This window comes from Alternaria rosae (assembly GCF_020736505.1).
Source record: "Alternaria rosae strain MPI-PUGE-AT-0040 chromosome Unknown BKA58scaffold_11, whole genome shotgun sequence".
NCBI lineage: Eukaryota > Fungi > Ascomycota > Dothideomycetes > Pleosporales > Pleosporaceae > Alternaria > Alternaria rosae.
The window spans coordinates 227,910-253,597 of NW_025763580.1; the positions used below are offsets into that span (position 1 = coordinate 227,910).

General features: G+C 52.9%; 12 protein-coding genes across 12 annotated transcripts; 7 read left to right on the plus strand and 5 right to left on the minus strand.

The window, feature by feature from the left end:
• Positions 1 to 3,105: 3,105 nt before the first annotated feature.
• BKA58DRAFT_324877 (DnaJ domain-containing protein) lies at positions 3,106 to 4,538 on the plus strand (the record flags this gene model as incomplete). The annotated part of the gene is made up of 3 exons (XM_046167982.1): positions 3,106 to 3,255; positions 3,306 to 3,446; positions 3,495 to 4,538. The coding sequence occupies 3 exons, from the start codon at positions 3,106 to 3,108 to the stop codon at positions 4,536 to 4,538; spliced, it is 1,335 nt and encodes a 444-aa protein (XP_046020756.1).
• Positions 4,539 to 4,645: 107 nt separating this feature from the next.
• On the plus strand, positions 4,646 to 6,969 carry BKA58DRAFT_393222 (uncharacterized protein). Its single transcript, XM_046171072.1, has 3 exons — positions 4,646 to 5,362; positions 5,580 to 5,973; positions 6,023 to 6,969. Exons 1-3 carry the CDS (start codon positions 5,133 to 5,135, stop codon positions 6,707 to 6,709), a joined length of 1,311 nt encoding a protein of 436 aa, XP_046020757.1. The 5' UTR covers positions 4,646 to 5,132; the 3' UTR covers positions 6,710 to 6,969.
• Positions 6,970 to 7,047: 78 nt separating this feature from the next.
• On the plus strand, positions 7,048 to 8,939 carry BKA58DRAFT_424293 (Abscisic acid G-protein coupled receptor-domain-containing protein; the record flags this gene model as incomplete). The annotated part of the gene is made up of 2 exons (XM_046172888.1): positions 7,048 to 7,994; positions 8,055 to 8,939. The coding sequence occupies exons 1-2, from the start codon at positions 7,272 to 7,274 to the stop codon at positions 8,937 to 8,939; spliced, it is 1,608 nt and encodes a 535-aa protein (XP_046020758.1). The 5' UTR covers positions 7,048 to 7,271.
• Positions 8,940 to 9,419: 480 nt separating this feature from the next.
• On the minus strand, positions 9,420 to 10,314 carry BKA58DRAFT_50292 (uncharacterized protein). The gene is made up of 2 exons (XM_046175393.1): positions 10,139 to 10,314; positions 9,420 to 10,085 (listed from the first exon to the last, which is right to left on the minus strand). Exon 2 carries the CDS (start codon positions 10,030 to 10,032, stop codon positions 9,595 to 9,597), a length of 438 nt encoding a protein of 145 aa, XP_046020759.1. The 5' UTR covers positions 10,033 to 10,085; positions 10,139 to 10,314; the 3' UTR covers positions 9,420 to 9,594.
• Positions 10,315 to 10,359: 45 nt separating this feature from the next.
• Positions 10,360 to 11,049, plus strand: BKA58DRAFT_393230 (uncharacterized protein). The gene has a single exon (XM_046171073.1). It carries the CDS (start codon positions 10,443 to 10,445, stop codon positions 10,764 to 10,766), a length of 324 nt encoding a protein of 107 aa, XP_046020760.1. The 5' UTR covers positions 10,360 to 10,442; the 3' UTR covers positions 10,767 to 11,049.
• Positions 11,050 to 13,168: 2,119 nt separating this feature from the next.
• On the minus strand, positions 13,169 to 14,463 carry BKA58DRAFT_414583 (uncharacterized protein; the record flags this gene model as incomplete). The annotated part of the gene is made up of 3 exons (XM_046172497.1): positions 13,169 to 14,053; positions 14,105 to 14,286; positions 14,343 to 14,463. 3 exons carry the CDS (start codon positions 14,461 to 14,463, stop codon positions 13,169 to 13,171), a joined length of 1,188 nt encoding a protein of 395 aa, XP_046020761.1.
• Positions 14,464 to 15,402: 939 nt separating this feature from the next.
• Positions 15,403 to 17,001, minus strand: BKA58DRAFT_393236 (TfdA family taurine catabolism dioxygenase TauD). Its single transcript, XM_046171074.1, has 4 exons — positions 16,633 to 17,001; positions 15,814 to 16,584; positions 15,665 to 15,764; positions 15,403 to 15,601 (listed from the first exon to the last, which is right to left on the minus strand). The coding sequence occupies exons 1-4, from the start codon at positions 16,923 to 16,925 to the stop codon at positions 15,524 to 15,526; spliced, it is 1,242 nt and encodes a 413-aa protein (XP_046020762.1). The 5' UTR covers positions 16,926 to 17,001; the 3' UTR covers positions 15,403 to 15,523.
• A 124-nt stretch (positions 17,002 to 17,125) lies between these two features.
• On the plus strand, positions 17,126 to 18,307 carry BKA58DRAFT_50307 (Alpha/Beta hydrolase protein). The gene is made up of 2 exons (XM_046175394.1): positions 17,126 to 17,861; positions 17,919 to 18,307. Exons 1-2 carry the CDS (start codon positions 17,326 to 17,328, stop codon positions 18,244 to 18,246), a joined length of 864 nt encoding a protein of 287 aa, XP_046020763.1. The 5' UTR covers positions 17,126 to 17,325; the 3' UTR covers positions 18,247 to 18,307.
• Positions 18,271 to 20,614, minus strand: BKA58DRAFT_50357 (c6 zinc finger domain-containing protein). The gene has a single exon (XM_046175396.1). The coding sequence runs from the start codon at positions 20,408 to 20,410 to the stop codon at positions 18,368 to 18,370; it is 2,043 nt and encodes a 680-aa protein (XP_046020764.1). The 5' UTR covers positions 20,411 to 20,614; the 3' UTR covers positions 18,271 to 18,367.
• A 1-nt stretch (position 20,615) lies between these two features.
• BKA58DRAFT_50341 (permease for cytosine/purines, uracil, thiamine, allantoin-domain-containing protein) lies at positions 20,616 to 22,987 on the plus strand. The gene is made up of 3 exons (XM_046175395.1): positions 20,616 to 21,343; positions 21,399 to 21,628; positions 21,683 to 22,987. The coding sequence occupies exons 1-3, from the start codon at positions 21,085 to 21,087 to the stop codon at positions 22,892 to 22,894; spliced, it is 1,701 nt and encodes a 566-aa protein (XP_046020765.1). The 5' UTR covers positions 20,616 to 21,084; the 3' UTR covers positions 22,895 to 22,987.
• Positions 22,988 to 24,088, minus strand: BKA58DRAFT_50444 (GNAT domain-containing protein). Its single transcript, XM_046175398.1, has one exon. It carries the CDS (start codon positions 23,723 to 23,725, stop codon positions 23,081 to 23,083), a length of 645 nt encoding a protein of 214 aa, XP_046020766.1. The 5' UTR covers positions 23,726 to 24,088; the 3' UTR covers positions 22,988 to 23,080.
• A 264-nt stretch (positions 24,089 to 24,352) lies between these two features.
• BKA58DRAFT_300182 (uncharacterized protein) lies at positions 24,353 to 25,255 on the plus strand (the record flags this gene model as incomplete). The annotated part of the gene is made up of 2 exons (XM_046166913.1): positions 24,353 to 24,549; positions 24,772 to 25,255. Coding segments are annotated over 2 exons (681 nt in total), but the record flags the coding sequence as incomplete, so codon positions are not given.
• Positions 25,256 to 25,688: the final 433 nt, after the last annotated feature.

Sequence of the window (25,688 nt, forward strand, 5' to 3'; positions counted from 1 at the left end):
CGTTCACTGAGTAAACGATGCGCATCAGCAAGCTCCTCTTCCAGACTCTCGCTTCGGGCGCGAACCTCCTTCATCTGGGTGCTCATCTCTTGTACCTGGTCCTGCATGCTGCTCACAAAGTCCTGCGCACTTGCAGACTGCGCCGACTTCATCTGTATCTCTTCACGTAGGCTGCTGACCTCACGAGTAAGCTTCGCGACTTCTTCTTCCAGATCGTGAACCTTCTGGCGTGATGTCTTGAGCTCGTCTTGTGCCTTTTTGGCATCTTTGGTCAACTTGTCCCGGTTTTCGATGACATCCTTCCGCTCTGACTCGGAGTTCTGGAGGTCTCGCTGGATCTTCTTGTTAGTCTCTTCCAGCGCAAGCCTCTGGCTGGTTTCTTGTTTGATCTTGTCGTTGAGCGTCTTGATATCGCCCTCCTTGGTCGATAGCTGAGACTTGTATTCAGTGATCTCCGATCTGAGGTCTTTCTCGCGATTCTCCAATCGGCGGACTTCTGTAGTCTTTGTAGAAAGCTCGTCCTTGGTAGTGCGCAGCTCTACTACCTCCTTGCGCAATGATGTCAGCTCCGGTTGTGCCTTCTGCAGCACCTCTCGCATTTCGGTGAGGTCTTTAAAGCGGGACGCCGCGAGCTTCTCTGCAACCGAAAGATCCGTCTGCAGCGTCTCCGCCTTTGACTTGAGCTCTGTAAACTCGGCTGTCAATGCCTCTCTTTCTTGCTGCGACGATTCATTGGACGTTCTGCTCGTCTTCAACTCGGCGATTTCAGCCTCAAGCTTGCCGAGGTTCTCTTGCAGCGCCGCCTTCTCGGCTTGCAGCTCCTTGACCTTGTCCTTGGCTTCAGTATGTTCAAGACCATAGTCAAGAAGATCTTGACGCAGTGTATCGATCTCTTCTTGCATGTCTTCTTGGTCCTTTGCCCTCTTGCTGAGACGGTCAATCGTCGACGCTTTCTCTGCAACCTCGGTCTGCAATGTTTCGATGGCAGCAACCTTCTCCTCGAGGTCAGACCTGAGCTGCGCAACATTCTTCAAAGCATCCTCAAGTTGGGACGGCGAAAACTCTGCATCGCGAGGGCTGAGAAGGCCGTCGGTGTCTCCAGCTTCACTGGGTGTTGCTTCAGGTGTTAACGTTCCACTGGCCTCAGGTCCCTTTCCTCCCTTCTTGTTCTTCTTGTTCTCTTTGGCACGGGCTCTCTTCTTTGCTGCTGCGCTCTGAGGAGGTTGTGCTGGGGTCGCCTGCGGCTGCTGGACTGGTTCTGGTTTTGTCGACTTCTTGTCGTCGTTGGCTTTTTGCAGATCCTTCTTCGCTTGCTCAAGCTCGGCCAAAGCGCTGTCGCGTTTCGACTCAGTAGTCTTCAGCTGCTCGCGAACTTTGCCGAGCAATCCGTCCATAGTCTCGTTCCGTCTCTCAGCCTTGGCATGGGTTTCGCGCAATTGCGAAACTTCACCTTGGAGTTCCTCGATTCGCTGCTTGAGTTCTTGCACCTGATCATCTTCTACAATCTTCTCTCCCTTGTCCGCATGTAGCTCTTCTAGTTCCTTGGACGTTGCGTCAAGTTTCGCCTTGAGTTCAGCGATGGTCCTCTCATTCTGGTCATGAGTATCTTTGTGCTTGTGTAGCTCTTCCTCGGCGCTTTCAACCTTCGACTTGAGATCCACGATGGTGTTGTTGAGCTCCTTTTCGCGGTCGTCAGCGTCCCTTTGTAGTCGTTGATGGGTGTCCTTGAATGTGTTCAGATCGTTCGTCGTAGTCTCCAGATTCTGCATGAAAGACTGTGCCGATTCCTGAGCCGTAGAAAGCTCTTCCTTGAGCGACTTGTTCTCCTCCTCGAGCTTCCCAACCTTCTCCTCGCTTTCTTGTAATTGTGTCTGCAAGCGGGGCAGCTCGCTGTCGTACGAGAAAAAGTCTTCCGTGTCTTCGGTGCTCTCAGTTTGCTTGGACGTTTTGGAGGGTGACGATGGCGCGACAGACTCGGTCTGTGTTGTGGAATCGTCAGGTACAGCCTCGCTGGCAGCCGGCGCCTGGGACTTCAGCGTCTTGACCTCAGCCGTGGCCTCCTTCGCGCGCTTCTCGGCGTCCTCCAGCTTCTTGTTGAGCTCATCGCGCTCCTTGGATACCCGCTTGAGCTCCTCCATGAGCATGTCGCTCTTGACGTTCAGTTGGCCGAGGTATTCGACGAATGCGCCCGTGTCGCTGATGGACGTGAGAGGGGTGTATTCACGGAGGGAGCTCTCAAAGGCCTCGATTGCGCCCACTCTGGCGTGTGCGATGCGGTACGACCGAAGGAGTTCTGGAGGGGGGGTTAGCTTGGCGCATACAAAGGGAAGGCGTCACTCACCCGTATACTTGGGGTCCAGCTTGTCCAGCCTGCGCAATCGCAATTGAATCTCGCGCGGTAGCTCTGGTGGCTGTTCTGGCTTCACTTCCACTTCGGCACTCGGCCCCTCTTCCTCCTCCTTCTTGCCTTCACCATTCTCAGCACCAGCCTCGGCGGGTTGCGCCTTCTCCTTTGGTCGCGGCGTGCCGGCTCGACTCGGCAGGTCATCTTCTTCTCCTACGACGAACTCGGGGTCAAACTCTGAGGGGTCAGGGCCCTTTCCTGCCGGCGCGGCCTTGCTACTGTCGCCATCTTTCGATCTCGCTGTGCGTTTCGAGGGCGAGAGGTTGCGTGAGTTTGATCGTCGTGTTGTGGAGCTAGATCGCGGAGTATTCGATGGTGAGGTGGCTTTCTGGCGCGCTTGCTCTTCTGCTATTCTGGCGTCGATGGCCCCCCGAATGCGCTATGTCTTGTCAGCATGTCTATGATGCAACGTGGATGGGGATGGGTTACCTGGAACATGATGCTGCTGAATTATGAAGAAGTATAGAAAACCATGCAAAGTAGACAAGTAATACACTTTCCTAATGGAATACCAAACACGAAACCATGGGGACGAACACTATTCTGACACGTTCTGGGGTCCGTCGCGGCTAGGTGACATGGATCGGGGACGCTGGACAGGGCGCTAAGATCAGCCTTCGGTAAGCTAGTGCGGCGGGAATCCTCACTTTTTCTCTCGCTGGCCATTTCCCCCACCAGAACGACAACGCAAATAAAGCACAATGGCAAACGTGGAGATTTCACTGCCGCTGCCGGTCCTGCCTGAGGGCTGGGCCGGCGAGAAGGACTTCAAGGCCATCGGTCAGCTGAGCGACGCCAACGACCGCAAGATCGAGCCTGTTGGCCCGCACTTCCTCGCCTACGCCCGCAGAGTATGTGCTTCGACGATGATTGGCATGTGCAGTACTGACGAATTCTACAGAAGCGCAACAAGCGCACTTTCTCCGAGGATGACCGCATCCAGGCACAGGCCAACGTCAAGAGCGTTGAGGAGGAGGACCCCGACGATGTTGACGAGCCCGAGGACCCCGTCATGCTGCAGCGTGAGGCCAAGGACTGGAAGGTAAGGCGGTACTTCAGGCTATCGTAAGCTCCTACTAATATTGCCCAGTCACAAGATCACTACGCTGTGCTCGGCATAACCCGCTACCGATGGCGTGCCACCGACGAACAGATCAAGCGCGCCCACCGCAGGAAGGTGCTCAAGCATCACCCCGACAAGAAGGCGGCCAAGGGCGGAACTGAGGACGACCAATTCTTCAAGTGCATCCAAAAGGCCCACGAGGTGCTCTCCGACCCCGTCAAGAGGAGGCAGTTCGACTCCGTCGACGAGGGCGCCGAGGTTGAGCCACCATCCAAGAAGGACACACAGAAGGGCAACTTCTACAAGCTCTGGGGCAAGGTCTTTGAGGCCGAGGGACGCTTCTCAAACAAGCAGCCTGTGCCCAAGCTCGGCAATGCCAACAGCACCAAGGAGGAAGTCGAGCACTTCTACAACTTCTGGTACAACTTCGACAGCTGGAGGACCTTTGAGTACCTCGACGAGGACGTGCCCGATGACAACGAGAACCGTGACCAGAAGCGTCACGTCGAACGCAAGAACCAGAACGCGCGTCGCAAGAAGAAGACTGAGGATACCACTCGTCTGAGGCACATGGTCGACGATTGTCTGGCGCTTGACGAGCGTATCAAGAAGTTCCGCCAGGCTGAGAACGCCCAGAAGAACAAGCGCCGTCTCGAAAAGGAGGCTGCCGAGAAGGCTGCAAAGGAGGAGGCCGAGAAGAAGAAGGCCGAGGAGGCTGCAGCTGCAGCTGAGAAGGAGGCTGCCGAAAAGGCTGCAAAGGCCGACAACAAGAAGGCCAAGGAGGCAGCGAAGAACGCGGCAAAGAAGAACAAGCGTGTTGTACGTGGTGCCGTCAAGGACGCCAACTACTTCCACGGTGCCGGCGATGCGCCTGCTTCCCAGGTCGATGCCGCTCTCAGCGACGTCGATCTCATCATCGTAAAGCAGGACAACGAGGAGTTGGCTGCATTGACCAGCAAGCTCAATGGTGTCAAGGATGCCGGTAAGATCAAGGAGATCTTCCAGGAGGAGGCTCAGCGTCTCATTGGTGATGCAAAGCTTACGCAGGGCGAGCTCAAGGCTCTGGCTTGAAAAGCGGCCCAGGCTGCACCCACTTCTTGATAGACGTTGTTTAGACTTGGACGTAACGGGAATAATGATATGCGTGATTCCATTTGTGACAAACCCTCTTATCTTTCATCTCAAACTCAACTCGAATTCGCAGCCAGCATTACAGCAACTCTTAGCTTATTCACCCATCTGATGTCATGCCTTCACATGTGTCAAATGCATCCAGCGGGCGTTTCCGCGGCGGTACCAGGGTCTGAGCATGATGGCGTGGATGCGGATCGCGCGACACACCACCAAGAAGCCAAGCGCTGCCGTCACCCGGAACAGGCAGTGCATTAACGACACCCCAAAGTTTGGCTTGAGCCGGCATTCCTTTCTCACGACAACTGCGACAACTTCCACCGCAATACCCTCCGCCATCGTTAATCGCCCACTTACCCCGCGAGCAGCCATTTCCCCGCGCCAAGGACCCATACACGACGCACAGCAGCACCGACCGCCTGCGCAAGCCCACGCAGCCAGCAGGTTTCTCGCGGTCGGACCTCACTGGCACTGCGCTCGCCTGATTGGATTCTGCGGACGACCTCGTGCCCGCAATCTTACTACGACATCACCATGAGCGCGTCCCCCACGTCCAGAGACGGCCGACATGCGTCTCCAGCGCCTCGAAAGTCCTCAGCGCCTTACAAAGTAAGCCCGCTGCAGCTCCCCACTGGCGGACATCTCGCGCAGGATGAGGTACGGCGGCCGTCGATACAGTTCCTGGCGCACAGGAATCAGTCGCTCCCCAGAGGCCAACCCAGGCCCCGTGAACGACGCCGGCTGTCGTCACCGCCGCCTCCACCGTAAGTATTGATTTGCTTATACTTCATGCACTCCCGGGTATATCTAAGTTTTTTTGCGCTGCTTTGCGCCCGTCTTCCTCTTTCCCCGTACCTATGGCGCGCGAAAATGGAAAAGTATGCTTCCAGCACCCCAGGGCTCAGAGAGGCGCTAGGCTTGGTGGTCCTCAACTCTTGCGATTACCCTGCCACGGACCTCCATTCTGACAATTCACTTCAGCGTCTTCCAACCTCGGGTATCTTTCGACACCTTCGACAAGCCCGCAGACTTCATCGAGGAGAGCTCATTCACACTCATCGCCAAGCACAAGGACTACGAATACACAAAGCGTTCACGGACGTTCCTCTGCGGTTTCGACGAGAACGAGTATTCGGTATACGCCCTGCAATGGCTCATCAACGAGCTAGTCGATGACGGAGACGAGATTGTCTGCCTCAGAGTGGTCGAGAAGGAAGATGCGATAGCGGGAGACCGCAGCGTAGAGACTGGGCGGTATCGCGTGGAGGCTGACAACACCATGGCCGATATACAAAGTCGAAATCACGATAACAAGGCCATCAACCTGATATTGGAGTTTTCGATCGGTAAGGTTAACAAAGTTATCGACGACATGGTGAGTCTTCCGCGGTCGGTGAGCTGTTTCATGTCTAATAATGAGACAGATCAATCTCTATGAACCCGCAATTCTGGTAGTCGGGACACGAGGCAAGAGCTTGGGCGGATTCCAGGGATTGCTCCCCGGCAGTGTGTCGAAATACTGTCTACAACATTCGCCAGTACCTGTCATTGTTGTACGCCCCACATCGAAACGCGACAAGGCGAAGAGCAAGCGCACCAACGACCCAGACCGCCAGGGTTACAGAGAAATTCTCGCGAAGAGCGAGAGCCTTCCTGAATTCAACAGCCCTCGTAATAGCTTCTTCGCGAATGAAGACGAGGCAGCGATAGTCGGAGGAGCGGCGACCGCACCGAAACCTGCCGTGGAGGCGCATCCTCTAGCGCAAGTGGAACAAGCGCCAGACAGCAGCGGGGACGAGGAAGACACTCGTACCACCACTGTGGTCAATGATCTGGTCAATGATGATCCACGAAGCCCTGGCCCGATGATGAAGAGCCCGCATCTACAGAACCTAAGCAGTCCAGAGCTTAGTAGCCAATCTGGTAGTGACGACGAAGATGGCGAAGGCGGAGTCTCGACTTCGGGAACTTCGGCAGTAGAGAAAGCATCGATCGCAACGGGGCAATCAAGCGTTGGCGAAGGAGATACAGGCAGTGGGAATGCATCCATGTCGTACATGGACAGTCTTACAGGTGGAGCGAAGGAATCGAAGGAATCAAAGGACGCATAGTGGGAGCATCGACCAAGGGTTGATATGAGAGGAGGAAATGTGATACTCGAGGGAGATATGTCGTTTGGCCAGACTAACCCTGGACCGCGTCACGAAGGTTGGCGATGGAGACATAGGAGGTAGAGATCGTCTGTGTCGTACATGAATAGACTACGGGGGCAACTTGAAGAGCCCCCAAAGACACACCCGCACATTTTGGCGCACAGGGAATTGGGGGCGCATAGTTTTAGCATTCAATACCCAAGATATCTCGTCTCTCACATCAGCCCCAAAGATGGAGATTGTGGTGTTTCGGCGCGCCTGCCGGACCCCGGTTTGATCGACGCGATGACGTTTCGTGTGGCTGCAGCGCCGCGACATGCATGCGCGTTCCCGGCCCCAGTCCCTCATTGACTGATTGCCTCACTTGCGTAACCTTCCCCATTCCCAAGACCTCCATGTGTCAACGTATCCATACCGCGCCGCGTAATCAATGGGTATCCGCACCTCGCCCATAACCAGGACAAACTGGCAATAGCCACCAGCCACGCATTAGCTGCCGAATAACAAGACCGCCCATCCGATGATCCCGACTCTCCAAGACGACTGCAATGAGTGCATGCCGGACTATGCCCTGCACCGGAGTCCGATGACGATCGCCATATCGGCGCTTCCCTTTATCGTCACCTTCCTCGTTGCTTCTGTGGCGGCGCAAAAGCTGTTCCCTATCTTGTCAGGCAATGCGGATCGCAAAGGGCACCATGACAGCGCGCGACTGCCTGGAGCACCACAGCGTGCACAACCCACGATACTGAGTAGCATACGCCCCAAGGCGCGCTCACTTGCCAGCATCGCCTTCTCGACCAACTTCGCCCTTTCCGCCGTATTGGCTGAGCTCATCCTCTGCGAAATCTCCAACACTGTCAACCGCGCCACGCGAACGCTAGCGCTCAAGATCACACTACCTTCCTTGCTCTTCCTGCTTGTCGTCGCGACACCGGCGATCGAGATTCACTCGATCATATCGGGGACTGGGCTGAACATTGGTGGAGAACAGAAGAGTCGGCGACGAGCAGCATGGGTGTTGGAGCTTTGTGGGCTGGCGGCATGGCTGGCAGGGTTTTGGTACCTTGGTCGAGGGCTGCTGGGCTCGTATCTGCATGAAGCGTCGTATGAGCATGATCATACGTTCAGCGAAGGCTGTTTGGAGCGGATAGGCATTATTGGTATTAGCTTGATGGCTTCATTAGCTGGGTTTGCTGCTATATCTGCCCTTTGGCACACATTTGGCGTCAAATACCGTCCGGTAAGTCCTCATCGTCTCCCAGGAATAGAAGCCCTTGCCAGTCATACTAATGCTCTACAGGTCACCGAATCAGACATCGGTCGAAAGCAAGCTGGCATACAAGCTACGAACGACATGCTCCTGACGAAGGAGAGCCGACTTCGTGCGGTCGAACGAAAGCTTGCGGACAACCCTCAACAAGGCTTCATGGGCCGCGTAGTAGGATCGATTCGTGGAAATCCCGATATCCAGGAGCGGAATACTTTGCAACTCGAGATACAAGGCCTTGAGACTATGCGCCATACACTCCAGAACTCTCTGACAGTTCTCCAAAACCGTCGGCAGAACCAACTGCGATCGCATACCGCAAATGGGAGGTTATTCAACATCGTCTCGTATGTCTTCGCAGTATATTGCGCATACCGCATCATCGCTACCACAGTCACAACTCTACGCCGCTTTTCATCACCCAATGCAAGCTTCGCAAGTAGCGATCCCATTAATAACGTCCTCGCCCTACTAGCAAAGCACTGGGACCCAACCATCGACCGCGTCGCCTGGAGTCGAACCATCTCCTTCCTCCTCTCCGGCGTCATGCTCCTCCTATCCTTCAACAGCGTCCTGCAAACCTTCTACCTCTTCGCCCGCGTTGTCCCCGGCCTCCTCCACCACGCCCGCACCAACTTTGCTCTCATCATCTCGCAGATCGCCGCGACATATGTTATCAGCTCCGCATTACTTCTTAGGAGCAATTTGCCGCCTGAGATGAAGAGCAAGATTGGCGATGCGTTGGGCGCGCCGCTCGAACCAGGTTTCACGGAAAGATGGTTTGAGGGCTGGTTCTTGGCTGCGAGTGCGGCAACCGTGTTGGGCTTGTGGTTGGGGAAGAGGTTGAAGGGTGGGGAGTGGGATGATGATGGTGATGGCGGGGAGGGGGATGTTGAGATGGGGAAGAGGAGTACGTAGGATTGATAGTTGGGGGTTGTTATGTCATAAATACATTGATCACAATGTTTTTACAGTACGAAAATTGCACCTGCAATCATATCCACACCTTCGGCGCGTCCACCGATGTCTGCGGACCAGCTCGGCGAATGCCATCATACCCTCCAGCAAAGAAGCCGCGCCCAACGCGTTGAGTGATAACCACCGAGTATCGCTGCATGAACGCCAAATGAACCCATTTAGCAAGCCTGAGCCGCCCACCCGCGCTTGCTAAGCATGCATCACCTCTAGACCCGCAATAACGCGCCATGCGCGACCCGTTTGCTGGCCTTCTTTGATTGAAGGTTGACGTCGATGTTGCCCGATCCAGGCGCGTTCGCGTTGTGACGTCAGGTTTGGTGGGGCAGGTGGTTCGCCCATGAAAACACATAGAGGGGGCCTTTCTCGAGACATCTTCATACACACGACTTTCCACAAGCTCTATCCTACAGGTATGTGACAGGATTGAGAGGGGTGTTAAGGAGCGTTGGCTAATTGAAGGGCAGACCACAAACAAACCTACAAACCTGTACGTTGTACCTATGCGGATGATGGGAGAGGGAGTTGGCGTTGCGAGCGTCACGACGGCGAGCGAGCACTCACCTACCCCCTTACCTACCCATTCACTCCTACACATTCAACACACATCTAACATATCAAAGCAACCAAACCTCACACCCCACACAACCCCCAAACCACAACCATGTCCGCCCCCAACGCCGGCCGTCAGTCTCCCGAGCCCGAGCGCCAATCCGGAGCGCAAGCCGGTCAGACCTCCGACAACGTCAACAGCCAAGGCGCAGGACCCAAGGAGGGCGCTGAGAAGGCTAGCGACAACACCAAGGACAGCCTGAGCAGCAACCCCACGCACACTCTCGAGAAGCATGCTGAGGAGGTTACTAGCAAGAAGGTCTAGATCGGAGGGGAATGATGAGATGGTGGGTACGGACAGGCGATGCTGTATATAGTGCGAGAAGTCGTACTTGGCGGACGTTGTAGTTGAGGAATCGGACATGAGACCTATGAAACAAGAGGCAGTCTGAGGATGAAATGAAATGAAATGAATAGAATACATGAACGAACATTGCCTTGATCTAATCCACTGTGATGCAACTGTGCTTATGTTTTCTATATGCATTGCGTGAGTAATGTTTAACTGCTGGATATGTCAAGTGTATTACCTTTGTTGGGTCTCACCACCTCAAATCATCCGCAACATTGTTGTGTATATACTGTTGGAATTTTGTGCTATACATCCTGCTTGGTGCATACATTGGGAGATCTATGTTGGTTTTCCAAGCGTCGGCCGGTCAAGATCTGGTTTGACCCCACCAAACCCCGCCATGTACGCCTCAACGTCAAAAATATAATTGCAATATATTTTTTTTCCATGGCATTTACTGCATCACAATCGAATGGGCGCTTGGTCTAGGGGTATGATTTGTAAGCAATCTTGTTAAATACACTCTCAAGAAGTTTCCTAACATGTTATATAGTCGCTTCGCATCCTCTTGCGTACTTGTGAAAGGTCGTGGGTTCAATTCCCACAGCGTCCAAAGTCTTCTTTTTTGCACCTTTTTGTTCACAACACGGACAGGGGTTACGATGTATACGATAGTGATGGGGAAGGGAACTGTGCATTTATGCTATCTCATTCTGTCCTTCTTTATGTACCTTCTCTACTCGCTTCTATCCCATACACAAAACATTCTCCTTGATCCACTTCACACTCTTTTCGTTTCTACTTTCTGCCTTCTCCACCACTCTGTCTTCTTCAATCTCGTCTCTGCTCTCATATATAATAGTTAGCGTTCTCGTTGTAGTTGTCTTGCTTACTTCTGGTTCTCCTTTGCCTGTTTGTAGACATTCTGGTATCTGTTCATGCTTGTACTTAGTGTTTAATTTCTTCTTCCTAACACTGTTGTTACTTACTGGCATAGCATAGGTATGTCTTCCTTTCCAGTTCTTCGCTTCTGCTTTCATAACCATGTTGATGTTCTTCCTAGTCGACAGTCAGCATTCTTTCTTTCTTCTTTGGAATTCTGAGGACCAACAGAGGGGATGACATGAAAATATATATTTTGGCTCTGACTCATAGAAGCGTGCGCTATGCTGTAGTTTGATTGCTTATCTGTTACATCGGGTTGTTGCAGACATGGCTTTTGGTCCTACCAAACAACTACTCGCCCTAACTGATGACTCCCTACAACTCCGGAGCTGCCCAAAAACCTTTAGTCATCCCAATCAGAAATTCTGCCCCATACTTCCTGTATTGACTCTTCAATGGTAATGTCCAAAGTCTCTTGCTCGGACCCTTTTCGCTCATGACCAGACAAGTCGTGACCCCCTTGTTGTAAAGCAAAGAATAATGATGGACCCCCGAAGGTTCGGTAGTTGCAAAAATCAGAATTTCAGCTACCTAGATAATAGTCGAGCTTCTGCAATTTCGCTCTACCACAAAACGATCGGCCTTGTGTTCTGTTTCGAGGCCGGGTGTTAAAAGTATCATCCGTGTCAAGTCCTCTTCTCCCATGGTACTGCGATGACCCAGAGGCGACCCAGCGACGACGAGGCAACCATACCTTGCGCATTTTCAACGACTCGGATACTCAATTACGAGAAGTGTCGCAACTCCAAGAACCTCAAGTCCTCTACCGCACAAACTTTGGACTCACAAGTTCCCACCATCATCTTCCCTCGATACATTGGCATCCAATCACCCGGACATAGAGATGCTACCGAGAGCAACCTGTCTGTTGGTAATCCAACCGGGCTGCATGCACGGATCAAGAAGTCTGCGGAGGCCTGCGTTGCCATGGTTTCCAATGACTCCTGCGGAGAGGCGATGCTGCATGGATCGGAACACCCCGACTCTGCCTATCGGCGTACGTCTATGACATCCTATCGGAAGGCTAAGTCGCAACCGAAGCTCTGCACCTGGAACGTGAGACTCCATGACCGATGACAGGGGGCTACTATGTCTTGGCTAACCATGCCGACGTAGGTCTCGAGACTGCTGTAGTCTCTGATCCCGACGCCCAAATATCTCACCCAATCGCGAAAGCCGTACAGTGGGATTTCAAGGGGAAGGAGATAGAAGCCAAAGTAAGATCGATACGGTGGTTTCTAATGACCTAGTGAGTCCACAGTCCGGCATGTATACATCGGCGGGAGTCCCTGCCTGGACACAGTGGTGGTCGTATACCACATGTGCTATGTTATTTGTCCTTTTCACTGTTCATCTCAACAACCAGTAACGGGGATGACTATTGGTTCACTCCGTCCACCACCCGCCACGGGCGAACATGGGTCGTGCAGACTGTGTCACAAGCGCTCCCGGGTCACTATAGCCTATCGAGCAGACCTACTGAATGCGAAATGCGTAAGCAACTCCGGAAAGCATCAGCAATTCCGCCTTACCGGCTCGCCATCAAAACATAAACATGCATCGGGGAGGCTGGGTATTCCACGTGATCTCCTCCCGACCATATAACTACCTAGGTAGACATCCACGACTAACTCACATAGTATCAATACACATCAAATCGCTCCCGACAGTCCTTTTTGCAACTACTGCATCTCCCGCGAGATATCCAGATTCGACTCTCTACACCCTCCCCCATCTTATCACCATAGAACCACAAATACCTTCGTTCAGGACACCGAAGCCACTACAACTCAGGCTGGAAAGCGATACACCATGGTTCCACTCTCCAGCGAAGCTATCATTGCAATTGTTGGCATCCTAGTGGTGTTGCCTTCATGCGTCCTCGCCATCCGGCACGCTATTATTAGGCGCACGCGTCGCGTCGACCCAAACCAGAACGAGCACAGTAAGCCTCACAATTTCATGTCATGATGTGGACATTTCGCTGAAAGACCCACAGTAAACCGCGTTGAACTCCTTCGTCTACCTACCCGTTCGATCCTAAGCACTCATATCGAGTACACGGAAGTTGGTGGAAGCGCTCGGGACGCGATGGATACAAAATGCTGATGCTACGTCGGGAGACTACCCAGGTGTAGGGTTATTTCAAGACGACTGTATTGATAGGTCAGGAGACGGCATGATGGATGTCACTTGTCGCGGGCGACACGATACTCCTCCATGCCAGCTACAGGCAGGGGTGAAACGGTTGACAAAAGGCTTGGAAAAACATCGTATTCTCATATCGCATTCCTATATAAGTATACCACACTGCTCCCTTCTCCTACGCAACACCAGGAATAGCCACTGGACCAACCGGCCCACTACTCGCCCCAATATTTGCTTGATGCATCGTCCTCGCACCCCATTGATCCGGGTAATCCACGGCAGTATGAAACATCTGGTAGTTGGCCCACATGATGATATCTCCTTCCTCTACCTTCGGCAGCATGATGTATTCCGGCTTCAAAACGCGTTCTTGTATAGGCTTAAGCCAAGCTCTTATCTCGGCAACGTCATCGATGATAGTGGGTTCCTCATCTTCGCTTGACCGAACGAATGCGCGCCGGACGCAAATACCGTGGACCATGAATGCGCGCTCGCCTGTTACGGGGTTCACCCATACCATGGGGTAGCGCTTGATGTCTTTTTCGTCGTAGGGTCCAAGGTCCTCCGTTGACTTCTCTTTACCTTGACTCACTAGGCCTAGACCGTGAGACTGGCCTTTGCAGTCGCCCATCCACTGGTAAGGGTGGGGTGCGTACTCAACCCATGAGTGGTCGGCAATCTTCTTCTCTTGCTCTGTCATCATGTCGTATGTCTGTACGTTGCTGAAGAAGGCGGTCAGACCAGGTTCGGTCTTCATAGTCAAGCCACTGCCGTCGTCCCAGTGTACGGTCAGTTCTGGAGATGTGGGTCGCTTGATGCAGCGAAGGGTGGTGAACCAAGCTGGCTCACGCGCGTAAAGTGGCGCATCTATATGCCAGCGTTGGAAGCGTGTGTGACCTTGAGCGTACTCTTCTTCTGGGAGCGGCTTGTCGTGCCATGCGTGCGCGAGTTCTTTTTTGATCGTTGCGTCTTTGAGACCGTAGTGGTCTGATCCCTGGTAGCCTTTGCCGATTAGACGGACGTTCTCTGCGCCAGGTATACCGACAACATCGCGTCCTCTCTGCGGAGTTGGATTAGCGAAAAGGGCCACCCGGCTGGAAGTGACTCTTACCGATAGTAGGCCACCCTGTTTGTGGAAGGTCTTGACATCGCCATGAGAATGCACATGTGGTGCTTTAGGATCGAAGCGTGTGACAAGCTCCCATTGCTTGATGGGCGCAAGGTTCTCCTGACCCTTGACAACAACAAGCTTGTGTGTCCAGATCGCGTCTGAGAGCGCTTTGACGTCGGAATCTGGAACACAACGTTAGCTAATCGCAATGCCATCGTCATGGTGCCGGTGTGCTTACCACTGATGTTGGCGAGATCGATGTCATCGATCACCGCTCCAAAATTGTGCTTCTCTTTGGCAGTCTTCTCCATCTCCTTCACCGTAAAGGTGGGCTCAGGGGCCAGGATACCTGGTGCCATGATTCTTCGCAGATGTCGAGGAAACTGGTGACCAGCGATCTTCCTTCTGGGCGGTGGTCTCTTGCGGTGGGTTTTGAACAGAAGAAGCGAAAGTTCAAGTGGTGAGAATGCAAAGCCGGATGTCATAAGCGTCTACGCTCTCAACTCTGGATGTATAATTCCCACGCCACATATATGCTCAAAGGCGAGACCATGTTCATTCACCCACTCTTACTCAACGGCCATCCCCGCATTCCCTTCTAAGCGCTCGGTTGTTATCATGAACCCTATCTGAGCTGCGCTTAATACTATGGCCATTCATCCACCGAACCTGCGGGGAATATCCCCGAGGTTCCCTAAGAGGCGCCCTTCGCTAAGATCCACGGCTGTTATCTTATCAGCAGCCAAGGTCCCGGCCGAGACTCAACTCATGGAAGATGCTATGCTCGGCCGACTTCTTCGCAATCCGTGATCTATGCGAGCGCAGTGGCTGATAGCCGGGTCAGTCGAACCTTGGAAAGCAGTGGGTGCCTGTTCGTATCCGACTACGATGTTGTGAGATAACAATCGCTGAGCGAGCGACCCACTCTCAGTGCACGGCTGATGAGCGCAGCCACCAGAACGCGAGATACGAGATGCAGTCAGCTGCTTTCGCGATCATTGCATGTGGTGTTCGCGTCACGCGAGATTGAGCCTTCGAGGACATTCATGACGCGTCGGGCTCCTTAACGTGATTTTTGCTGTTAGAACGCGCCACAGCTCCTGTAGCCTTGCGATGATCTTGGTGGAACCTGCGGGAGATGGTTGCGACATCATCATGATCTGTGATGAGGTATCGAAGAGCCCTGGGGCGCTGCTGAAGCAAACCTCATTTGATGGGCACGGGTATGAGCACGTGACGTGGCATGACTCGCCGCGCGTCATCGATTTGGGCTGTCACGGACACTCATGCACAAACAACTCCAGGACATCTCAACAAGTTGCGCGTGAAACTTTGTGTAATATTGCAGCTGCCTCATCATGAAGTCGTACATCGCGCGCTGATTACTACTCGAACTTACACACACCCGCCGTGGCCCCCTCAACTCGAAGGATGATCGCTCGCCGCAATGTTGCACTGATGCATCACACGCGGCCCATACGACTTGGGAAACTCGGTCTGCAGGCAAGAAAGAATTAGCCCTTGTTGCACTTCGAGGTTTTCATGAAGTTGATGACTTACGATACTGTGCCATAGCGCGCGGTTGTACCACAAGATGACATCTTGCTCTTGATGCGGATGCGCATATATGTTCTCAGGCTGCAACGCCGGTCGCATGAGCCTGCGTGCCCAGTCAGTGCATGAACGAAGTGTGTGACGTCGATACATACTTATCAAGAAACTTCCTGACTTCTCCCAAGTCCTCAACGACCGTCTCAGCTCCATCCGGGCTGCTCTTGAGATGTAGCTTGAGAGCGCCCTGACCATGGACCTGCAACGACTTCTCACCAGTCTTCGGATTCGTCCATACCATCGGATAAACACAGACTTTGCTCCTCTCCCATTTCGGCAATTCGTCCAGTGACTTCTCAAGCCCTTCGGTCTCGAGGGAATGACCGAGTCGGGTACTGTGCGCTTTGGACATCCAGACGAAGGCGTGTGGCGCGTACTCGATCTTGCTGTTCATCACGACATTCCGTGTCTCCTCGTCTAGCAATGCCAGTGCACGGCTGCCAGCGACCATTGCCGTGGCACCCGGTGCCATCTTCATCTGAGTCCCAGCCTCATCCTCCCATCGCACAGTCACATCTGGGCCCTTGGGAGTTCGAACAGCTAGGAGGCAACCTACACGCGGAGGAGGAATGTCATACAGCGAGCCGTCGAAATGCCATTGGTAGAAACGGGAGGCACCAGCTTCGCGCTCTTCCGCTGGTATGTGCGGTGGAAGATGGAACTCTTCGTGATCGATGCCTTGGACTTCGAAGCCTGGCGGAAAGCCGAAGTGACCTTCCGGAACGGGTCCGCGTCCGAGGATGTGGACTTGTGGCTGTACTGGAATTGCTGGACGCTTGGGGATGCCGTAGAAGTCGACGCCGTTGTGATGAGTGAGGAAAGGGTCATGGCCATGAGCGAAGCCACCGGTTGTTTCCTCGCGGTCGAAGCTGATATGGAGTTAGATCGATCGAGCTCAAAGATGTTCAGCTACTCACTTTGCAGTAAGCAGATATTGCTGCTGCGGCTTGAGCATTTGCGGTTGCTCTTTGAACACTAACAACTTCCACTTGTGCAAAGCATCGGAAACGAACTCGAAGTCTGCATCCGTGAAGTTGTTCAAATCAATGCCGTAGATCTCGGCGCCAAAGTCTACTTGGCTACCTTCTGCGTGCTTGATGGGTACGACCCGTCCGGTGGTCTTGTCGGCATGTGGAAGATCGAGGATAGGCTTCTCTGCTTTGAGGCGCAGACAGTTGGTCTCCTCGGTTATGACTGCTGTAACGACCATGGTGTTTAGTAGCTGAGTAGAAATCGAGTTTGAAGAGCCTCTACAATTTGCATGCAAGGAGAGACGGGAATAGTTTTGAGCGTATCGTTGACTATATCACCTATCAAGTATAGCTCAGTTATACACAATTGAACTACCAGCCCCGAGCATGCTTGCAAAGTGATACTCGGAGCTCCACGTCTTGGTGTGGGTGCATTGATACCACCTCGGGCTCCTATCAGCCAGACTCGGGATCTCGGCCGAGTATCCACTTCCACCACTTTCAGATATAGCCGAACGCTCGCGAGGCCGACTATACCGCCTTAAGGTATCGTGCATATGTCTATGTACACGCCGCGCTCGTAATAGGTACAGGTCTATTCTCTTTCACGATCAAAGACCCGACTCTCACGCTTTCACAATGATTGCTCGCACTCTCAGATCCTCGCACTTCAAGACTAACTCAGGTACAAATACGCATTACCTACAAGCTGGCGACTCTTCAGGCCCGCTTCTGATATGCCTCCACGGACTCGGAGGCTCTACCGAGACATTTTCGCCGCTTGTGCCCTCTCTACCTCCCACGTACAACATCATTCTTGTCGACTTTCCTGGCTACGGAAAGACGCCACTAGCAGGTGTCACGAAACCACTTTCCGTTGAAGGGCTTGTTGTCGACTTGGCCGACCTCATCACATCTTTTCAAGCAAGCTCGAATAGCTCAGCCTCGTCTAAGGTTGTCATCGTTGGACATTCCCTAGGTGCCATTATCGCTCTGCAATATGCCGCAAGACATCCACAGTCTACTGCAGGTCTCTTACTCCTTGGTCCTGGTCGAGCAGCTGGTCACATCCCCGCTGTTCGACAGCGCATGCTCGATCTCGCGGCCGCGGTGAGGAAGGAAGGCATCAAGTATGCAGCGGACATTGCGGCCAAGTCTAACTTCTACGACGATAGGTACGCTCATATGAAGCCCGGAAAGATGTCCAAATCATGCTAACAAAGACCTCGCAGCCAAGACCGAACGGTGAATCTAGCAGCTCGAGAAGCTGTGAGGCTCGACGTGAGCTCTGCTGATCCCGAGGCCTATGCGCAAACATGTGAAGCTATCGTGGATAGTAGCCACAAAGATCCGCGGTACCAAGCCATCACATGTCCTGTAGTCTTCGTGGCAGGAGATAAGGATATGATTAGTCCAGTGCAGCGGTCGCAAGATATCAGTGCATCGGTTGGAGGAAGGAGCTGTGTGCATGTTGTGAAAAGTGGTCATCAGCCGATATTGGAGGATCTTCCCGGTGTTGAGAAGGCGGCGCAGCAACTAATGGAAGCCATTGTTGAATGAGACATATGGACTCTTACAGTTGCGGAAACGGCCCATGCAAGTAATGTGCAATGCAATCTCGATGCTGCATTGAGCCACGTCGCGCTAGTGACTACTCAGTGGAAAGAACATTTGCTACACATTACGCTAACGTGAAGTCATAATTTGCTAGGTACAGAAGATCGTCGAAACTGTTGGTACCTGCTAGACCCGGCGCCGAGAAAGGAAATGTAGACTGCGGCTGTTCAAAAGTTGTGGCAAGAGGGTTGGTCGCTTCCGAGTCATACGTAGGAGGTTGATCGGTAGTAGATGGCGATGCTGCCCCATGCCGTGGTAAAGGGTAGTTATCACCATTGTTGGTCTGACAAAAGTCCCTAACGAGGGCCGACACATCGAAATTGGAAGCGGGTGTTCCGTCACGATTACGCTTTCTTCTCCTTTGAGACAAACTCTCGTGCGACGCCCGAGCAAGCAAAGCTTTGAGGAGTTTGACACCTCTGACCGCAATCATACTCTCTGGGCGCCGCTGCAGAATCTCTACGATGTCTTCGACAAGTGCGCGATGTTCAAAACTCTCGTTCTCGTTGATCTCGCGGTGCAGAACATCAAGCAAAAGGGTGATGGATGCAGCGACGGCGAATGCTTGGTGGATCCACAGGGTCGGACCATCTTCCTCGATCAAGGCCTTGTACTCCTTGACGATCGTTTTGGAGGCTGCGAGACATGTTCGGCGGGTAAATGCGAAAGCAGGATTGATGAAACTATCCAGTAGAAAAGAACGATGAATCATGATGATCTTGTGACTCGACGTAATGGCTAGAGCGCGCCGCGCATATGGCACCCACGTGGGCCAGCTCGGATCTAACGGTGCGTTCGCCATGAAAAGTGGCCTTCCACGGGTGGCCAGTTCTCGAAGTCGCGCATCCCAATGCAAGACCGTTTCGTAACGTGTGTAAGGCGTATTGCATGACACGAGGCCGTCTTGAAGCTGGGGCATGATTATCGCGATGTTGCGTAAAAATAACGAATAGCTTGTGGTAGTAGGGACATCCGGGTCAATGGCGACTAGATTTTTGTCGTGGCTGTTGAGCGGCGGGATTGATGTCGAGTATTTTGGAATTACCAGGTAGCTCTCGGAGAACGGTATGCTGAACCAGTCCTGGCTGCAAAGTTGGCACCAAACTCTGCGGCCGGTCTCATTTGCCACGACACCTCCACTGGCGTCTGGCCCTAAGCGATGAATGCCCAAAGATTGAGCAATACGTACAGCGGTTGCGAGATGGATGCTTTGCTTTGTACTGAACCCCAGGAGGTGAGCTGAAACAGTTCCCGTGGCTATAGCTTGACAAGAAAGGATTTTCAAGTTACTCGTATAATCCGCCCGATTGAGGCAAGTGAAGATAGCTTGATACCATCGTCGCGAGAGCTTCTGTCGCTCCACCTTGTCAAATCCCCATGACTGCACTTGTAGATCAGGTGCGCATACTAGACTAGCAGTCAGGATAGCAAACAGCAGAGCCACCCATTGGAGATCTGTGGACGCTCGTTCGATAATTCCATTATCTCTGTCGTAGAAATCTCGGAGTTGCGCCTGGAAAGTAGGAACGAAGTAGCTGCCATGGTACCACAACAAGCTTTCATGGTGGTATTCCACCAATCGTCGAACTTGCTGAGGGCTTGGAAGAAGCAGTTGAAGCACCGAAAGTTGGGACAAGTCATCAAATATACCTGAACCAACTTCAATCGGGACATCATCCGCGGGCTCGAGGGACGCGACTGTGTGACAGTGAGGCTCTTTCCTTCTCCCCCAAGCGAGGAACTCCAGTACCGTCGCGGTGTCTCGAGAAACAGTAGCGTCGTCGGGCTCATCTGCGGACTCATCGGCAGGCCTATCGCTTGGTGTTCCAGGCTGCAGAGTTCCAGGTGGAGTTCTGATGTTCGTCGGGCTTCGCTGACAGGTTTCGCTTTCGAGCTGTGCGACCCGTTGTCGCAGATAGTCAAGCTCACATGATCTCGGGTCGGAAGAACGCGTTGGAGAGCTTATGTCGCCATGCGATTCGCCGATGCCGCACGTATCTTTTTGACCTCGTCTGATGCAGTTGTCGCAGGGTACCGTCTTGCTGCACTTGACTTTCCGTTTCGCACAAGCCGCGCAAGTCAACCTGCTTCGCGAATGAGACGCCATGCCGACACGAAAACGAGCGAACAATTCGGTGTGGGTTCTGTTGCCGCCATAGTCGAGAAGGGTGAGGTCTCCAGTGATAAGCACGGACGATGCGAGACGGTCGGCTGGAGACAGCCCTGGAGCGGACTGATAAGCGTCGACACTAGCGCGAGTCCGGCCGAGGCTTCGGCCCCCATTATCCTATCCAGGTGGCGTGCGCTTGCCCAGGTGCATATCATCCCAACGCGTCTCATCACAGCATAGGAAACATCCATCGATTGCAGCAACACGATAGCGATATGCGCAAGGAACGTATACTTATCTTCGATAGCGACGAGATTCGGTCCAATCACGTCAAGATGAATGATAAGATCAGCCCAGACTACCCCATCTTTTCCTCAGCGAGGTGCGACGTAAGCACAGCTGTCCATCTTTGACACTTGCCGCGAGATGCAGCACAGACATCCTGAACCTCATAAGGTGAGGACGATGTCCAGCTTCTTTCCGTCTTAGATCGGGCTCGGACGCAACTCCGCTGTACCTTGTCGATCACACATCTTTCGCGAATACCATCGAGGAGCGTCATCACACTGAAAAAGCCGCCAGATCCTTTCATCCTTGTTCAGTCTTTCACGCGCTCAGAGATAGAGAGCATCACACTGCGTGGAAGCGCTTCAAGACAGAGCCTCCTCATCATGCCCATTCCGGGCAATATAAGCGCTCGCAGCCATGCGGCGAAGGAGAAGGTCAAGCTTCGTCTGACACAGCCATCGAGCTGGCAGCTTCCCAAGCAAAACAGCAGTATCGCACCGCCCGATGTATGGACCAATGCGGATATGGAGCCAGTGCCACCGGAGAAGCGCACTTGGGGTAAGAGCGCATTCGTAACGTACTGGTTCAGTGACCTCGTTACTATATCGACTTGGAGTTCAGGATCTGCTATTTTCACACTAGGTAAGAGCTTGACTATCAGATTCATTATAGTGGGATATCATATTGATCGAAGTAGGGCTTACGGCAACTGACGCTGTGCTCATAACGCTCGTTGCGGGTATATGCAACGCTATACCCACAGTATTGAACGGCGCCATCGGCTCGAATCTACACATCCCATTCCCTATCGCCTCTCGCGCTAGCTTTGGTTACTGGTTCAGCTACTTTGCCATTGTGAGCAGAGGTGTCTTGGCCATGTTTTGGTTCGGGGTTCAAACAGCCAATGGAGGTACATGTGTGACTGCGGTACGTTATACTGAGTATTCCCTGATGAATGCATCTTCTGACATATCCTCCTAGATTCTGAATGCAATCTGGCCAAGCTTTCGTGATATCCCCAACCACCTACCTGCGTCGGTCGGGCTTACCACGGCCGGGATGGTCTCATACTTCCTGTATTGGCTCATTCAGTTCCCATTCCTCCTTATCCCAACGCACAGGCTACAGTACATGTTCTGGGTGAAGACAGTTCTGTTGCCGCCCGTAGCTATCGGAATGACAATATGGGTTGCTGTCAAAGCTGGTGGTAATGGCACTTTCTTCACACGCCCGGCCTCGGTACATGGTGCTGAGAGGGCTTGGCTCTGGCTATCAAGCATGACTAGCATCACTGGTGGATATAGCACTCTCGCTGTCAACATCCCCGACTTCTCACGTTTCAGCAAAGATCCTACCGCGCAATACTGGCAGATGCCGGTGATCCCGTTCTTCAAGACTATGGTCGCTCTGATGGGGATCGTCTCTGCATCCGCCGCCCAAGAGATCTGGGGCACGGCCTATTGGACGCCACTACAGATTATCGATACATGGGACACGCCTGGCGGCCGTGCAGCAGCCTTCTTCTGCGCTTCCATCTGGCTGCTTGGGCAGCTCAGCGTCAACATTAGTGCGAACGCCGTTTCTTTTGCCAACGACGTCACAACGCTAGCGCCAAAGTACCTCAACGTGCGTCGAGGTTCCATTCTCGTCGCGTTCATCGGCGGCTGGGCGCTATGTCCTTGGATCATCGTAGCGTCAGGCAAGGCGTTCCTTAACTTCATGAGCGCATATGCCATCTTCATGGCGCCCATGGCAGGCATCCTTTTCACGGACTACTGGCTGGTGAAGCACAGGAAGTACGACGTCCCCGCTTTGTACGACCCAAGAGGCATCTACCGATATGGTCGCTACGGTACAAACTGGCGCGCTGTTGTCGCAACGTTCGTTACCATCATCCCTCTGTTGCCAGGCCTAGCCAACAAAGTCAATCCGGAGTTGAAGCTCTCGGCTGGCCTCCAGAATCTCTTCACGTTCAACTGGTTGTATGGGTTCTTTTTGTCCATTTTCTTGTACTACTTTTGCAACCTTTTCTTCCCGGCTCAGCAGACTCTGATTTCACGTGTTGTCACTGGATTCGAGTATCTGGATGGGATTGACGTTGACACTGAGGCGGGAAGCCTGTCGCAAGACGGGAAGGCTGGGGAGTGTAAAGATATGCCTGAGGCGAAAGTGTCTCCTCGGTCTTCGAGCTAAGCTCAAAACTACAGCAATTAGAGTAGTCACATGATATGACGTCCTGCAGCATAGCAGAGGTTGCGCATTAATACTTCGATATCATAATCCATCCCCTTCAAGCATGGAAAATCCCCCATTTAAAGATAACCCATAGCGAAAGAACGCCAGTACGAAGTGGAAAGCATACGCGGCAGCCGTGTCGGATCAGAATCCAAAATCTTCCAGTTTCTTCCCATCCTCTAGTCCCAAAGTCCAGAGATCCACGTCAAGCTCTTCACCCGACCATCGAATACCACGTACGGTCCTGACTCCATGATTCGTGAACCCCAGTCTGCGGAAGAGTCTCTTTGCCTCTTCGTTCGTGTCATCGGTCAAACCCGCAATCTCCTTCGCACCTTTCTCCTCGCGAAAGTACTTGATCAATCCCTGCGCAGCTTCCGTTGCATACCCCTTCCCGTGGTACCGCTCCATCATGTTAAAGCCGACATCCGGCATGGTGGGTGCTTGCTCGCCCGCAACACGTCCTAGTTGCATGCTAACAATCCCAATGCGTTCTAGTTTCTTCTGAGAGAATGGAACTCCGGTCTCCTCGTCACCTTCAGGTGATTCTGATTTCAAGCTGATAATGTACCGCCCATAACCCGTCGCACGAAGCTTCTCATCCCCAGAAGCGGCGATCTTCCGCGCTGCTTCGCGATCTGGTACGTCTTTGATTACGCCAGGGTACCGCCTGACAGATGGAGCACCATGGTAAAGTGCAAGAGTGAAGTCGCACTGTTCGTCAGAGGAGGGATCGAGGTAGGAGAGGTAGAGACGGGGAGTTGAGATGTGGAAGTCGTATGGTGACATTTTGAGGCTAAGAGCTGGATGATTGATGCTTGGTAGTGGTATTCAAGCACCTACGCTTTCAAGCTTTATTATAAGCATATCTTCGACGCGTCGACGGATTGTTCACACCGGCCTAGACTCGGATGAGTCACCTAGGCTGACCCTCCGGGCAACCAGAACGCTCAGCGCTAGGTAGTATGAGGAAGCTCTTATGCGGTGTTACTGGCATTCTATGCTCCCTTTCCCAGATGAAGCGTTCTTCTACATGAAATCCCGGGTGACTCTACTCCGGGCTCGCGTTCATTCGATCTTATGTCCGGGAACTTTGTTCCGGACATGCGCGCCCCTGGTCTTTCGATACTGCGACCGAGTCGGGCATATCTGAAGAGTCAGGCATGTATCGTAGACATGCCTCAGGATATTGGTGCCGGCGCGGTCGCCTTTTGTCGTGTTACAGATAACACGCAGTGAGACACGAGAGTGAAGGTACGAAAGGGCCGCAAAGCCACTAGGTTTGATGCGGTAAAGCGCGAGATGACAGTGGGGAACCCCCGCCTTCCGATGATCTCTTCGTTCGACACCTCGACACCTGGCTTCTTCTAGTCATCCAACGTCATATACCAAAAAAAAGACATCATGGCACCACTGTCGGGATCCGCCAAGAAAAAGAAGCAGAAGGAGAAGGAGAGAGAGATCCAAAGGCTCAAGGTGATTGAGGAGCGCCAAGCGGGGTCGGACACCAGCCCCGATGATGATATTCCCGCTACACAGGCCTACGGACCCTGGGATGAACCCAAGGAGAAGTGGGATGCTCGTCTGGAAGCTCAGCCTCAGGCCGACGCTTCGTGGGACGCCTTCGAGAAACGTGCAAAGGCAAGGAAAGGGAAGGCCATCGAGTACCAGCCTGCTGCAATCTCAGATGAGCAAACTATGCACGTAGATGCATCGACCAAGTTCGATAGCACTGCGAAGCCCGTTCAAAAGATCGTTTTCGCTTCTGGCATTAACGTGGACGAGTACGTCCAACCTGTTCGGGAATTGTGTTAACTTCTGCTGATAATACTCAGCACCATTGTTGACGTCATTGCGAATGCAGATGCCACTTTCCGAAGCGCCGTCCGCGTCTTCATCGCCGGAGATGCTGAGAGGAAGGAAGCCATTGAGATCACCAGCGCAGGTGTAGAGAAGTTGACCAAAGCTTTGCCTCAGTTAGAGGTCATCGCCCTCCACGGTACATCGAAGCTCACGCGTACCGCATTCCCAACGATCCTCAAGAATTGCGCAAACATCGAATCCGTTACTCTGACTGTTGTCCAAGGTCAAAAGTCCAAGCGCATTCGTCTCAACAGCACAATGGATTGGTTGACAGACAAGACCTTCGTGCCGAAGTTGAGGTATCTCGAATTCCGCGGCGTCTACCATGAAGCATTCCGCCGCGAGTTCCTCGAGTTCCTTACAAAATGCAGGCCTGCGCTGGAGATCGTTTTCGAATATGACAGGCCAGCTGTGCTTATCCGAGACATGGAGACTATCCCACTCGACCGCGTCCCTGCGGCTGATAAATGAGGCACGGTCACTTGAGCGAGATCTGTGCGGCTTTGAGCGGAACAGTCACTGCAGACCCGATGAGAAGATCCTGGGGACAAGCCCGAAGACGTCGCTTCGCAAAAGATGCGGCGCTCACTATAGCTTATGAAAGAATCGAAAAGCTACGTGCAGGCGATCGAAGATGATTACTCATTTCTCGATGACGAAGCAATAAATACAATGAATGAAAAGCGACTAGTCTCAGCTGAAACAATTCAACGCTACATGAGCTGCGGATCCGATGCAAAATATCACGTATGATGTTGACTTCGCCACGAAGCGTGCGCAATTATTCAATCATCCTGCTTGGGAAGCGGAAGTGACAATAAGGTCATGAGTCTTAGTGGGACTATCCAGTGAAAGGGCATTGCTGAATGCCCGACTGCCATAGCTTTTT

Coding starts and splice junctions, on each gene's coding strand:
- BKA58DRAFT_50357 (XM_046175396.1), bottom strand. CDS start 20,410: ATGGCGTCTCATTCGCGAAGCAGGTTGACTTGCGCGGCTTGTGCGAAA.
- BKA58DRAFT_393222 (XM_046171072.1), top strand. CDS start 5,133: ATGAGCGCGTCCCCCACGTCCAGAGACGGCCGACATGCGTCTCCAGCG. Junction 5,363..5,579: donor TCGTCACCGCCGCCTCCACC/GTAAGTATTGAT, acceptor AATTCACTTCAG/CGTCTTCCAACCTCGGGTAT. Junction 5,974..6,022: donor ACAAAGTTATCGACGACATG/GTGAGTCTTCCG, acceptor ATAATGAGACAG/ATCAATCTCTATGAACCCGC.
- BKA58DRAFT_393230 (XM_046171073.1), top strand. CDS start 10,443: ATGTTATATAGTCGCTTCGCATCCTCTTGCGTACTTGTGAAAGGTCGT.
- BKA58DRAFT_393236 (XM_046171074.1), bottom strand. CDS start 16,925: ATGGTCGTTACAGCAGTCATAACCGAGGAGACCAACTGTCTGCGCCTC. Junction 15,765..15,813: donor GTCAGGAAGTTTCTTGATAA/GTATGTATCGAC, acceptor CTGGGCACGCAG/GCTCATGCGACCGGCGTTGC. Junction 15,602..15,664: donor GCGCGCTATGGCACAGTATC/GTAAGTCATCAA, acceptor TCTTGCCTGCAG/ACCGAGTTTCCCAAGTCGTA.
- BKA58DRAFT_50292 (XM_046175393.1), bottom strand. CDS start 10,032: ATGTATTCTATTCATTTCATTTCATTTCATCCTCAGACTGCCTCTTGT.
- BKA58DRAFT_50444 (XM_046175398.1), bottom strand. CDS start 23,725: ATGTCACCATACGACTTCCACATCTCAACTCCCCGTCTCTACCTCTCC.
- BKA58DRAFT_50307 (XM_046175394.1), top strand. CDS start 17,326: ATGATTGCTCGCACTCTCAGATCCTCGCACTTCAAGACTAACTCAGGT. Junction 17,862..17,918: donor TCTAACTTCTACGACGATAG/GTACGCTCATAT, acceptor AAGACCTCGCAG/CCAAGACCGAACGGTGAATC.
- BKA58DRAFT_50341 (XM_046175395.1), top strand. CDS start 21,085: ATGCCCATTCCGGGCAATATAAGCGCTCGCAGCCATGCGGCGAAGGAG. Junction 21,344..21,398: donor ATCTGCTATTTTCACACTAG/GTAAGAGCTTGA, acceptor TGATCGAAGTAG/GGCTTACGGCAACTGACGCT. Junction 21,629..21,682: donor GAGGTACATGTGTGACTGCG/GTACGTTATACT, acceptor ATATCCTCCTAG/ATTCTGAATGCAATCTGGCC.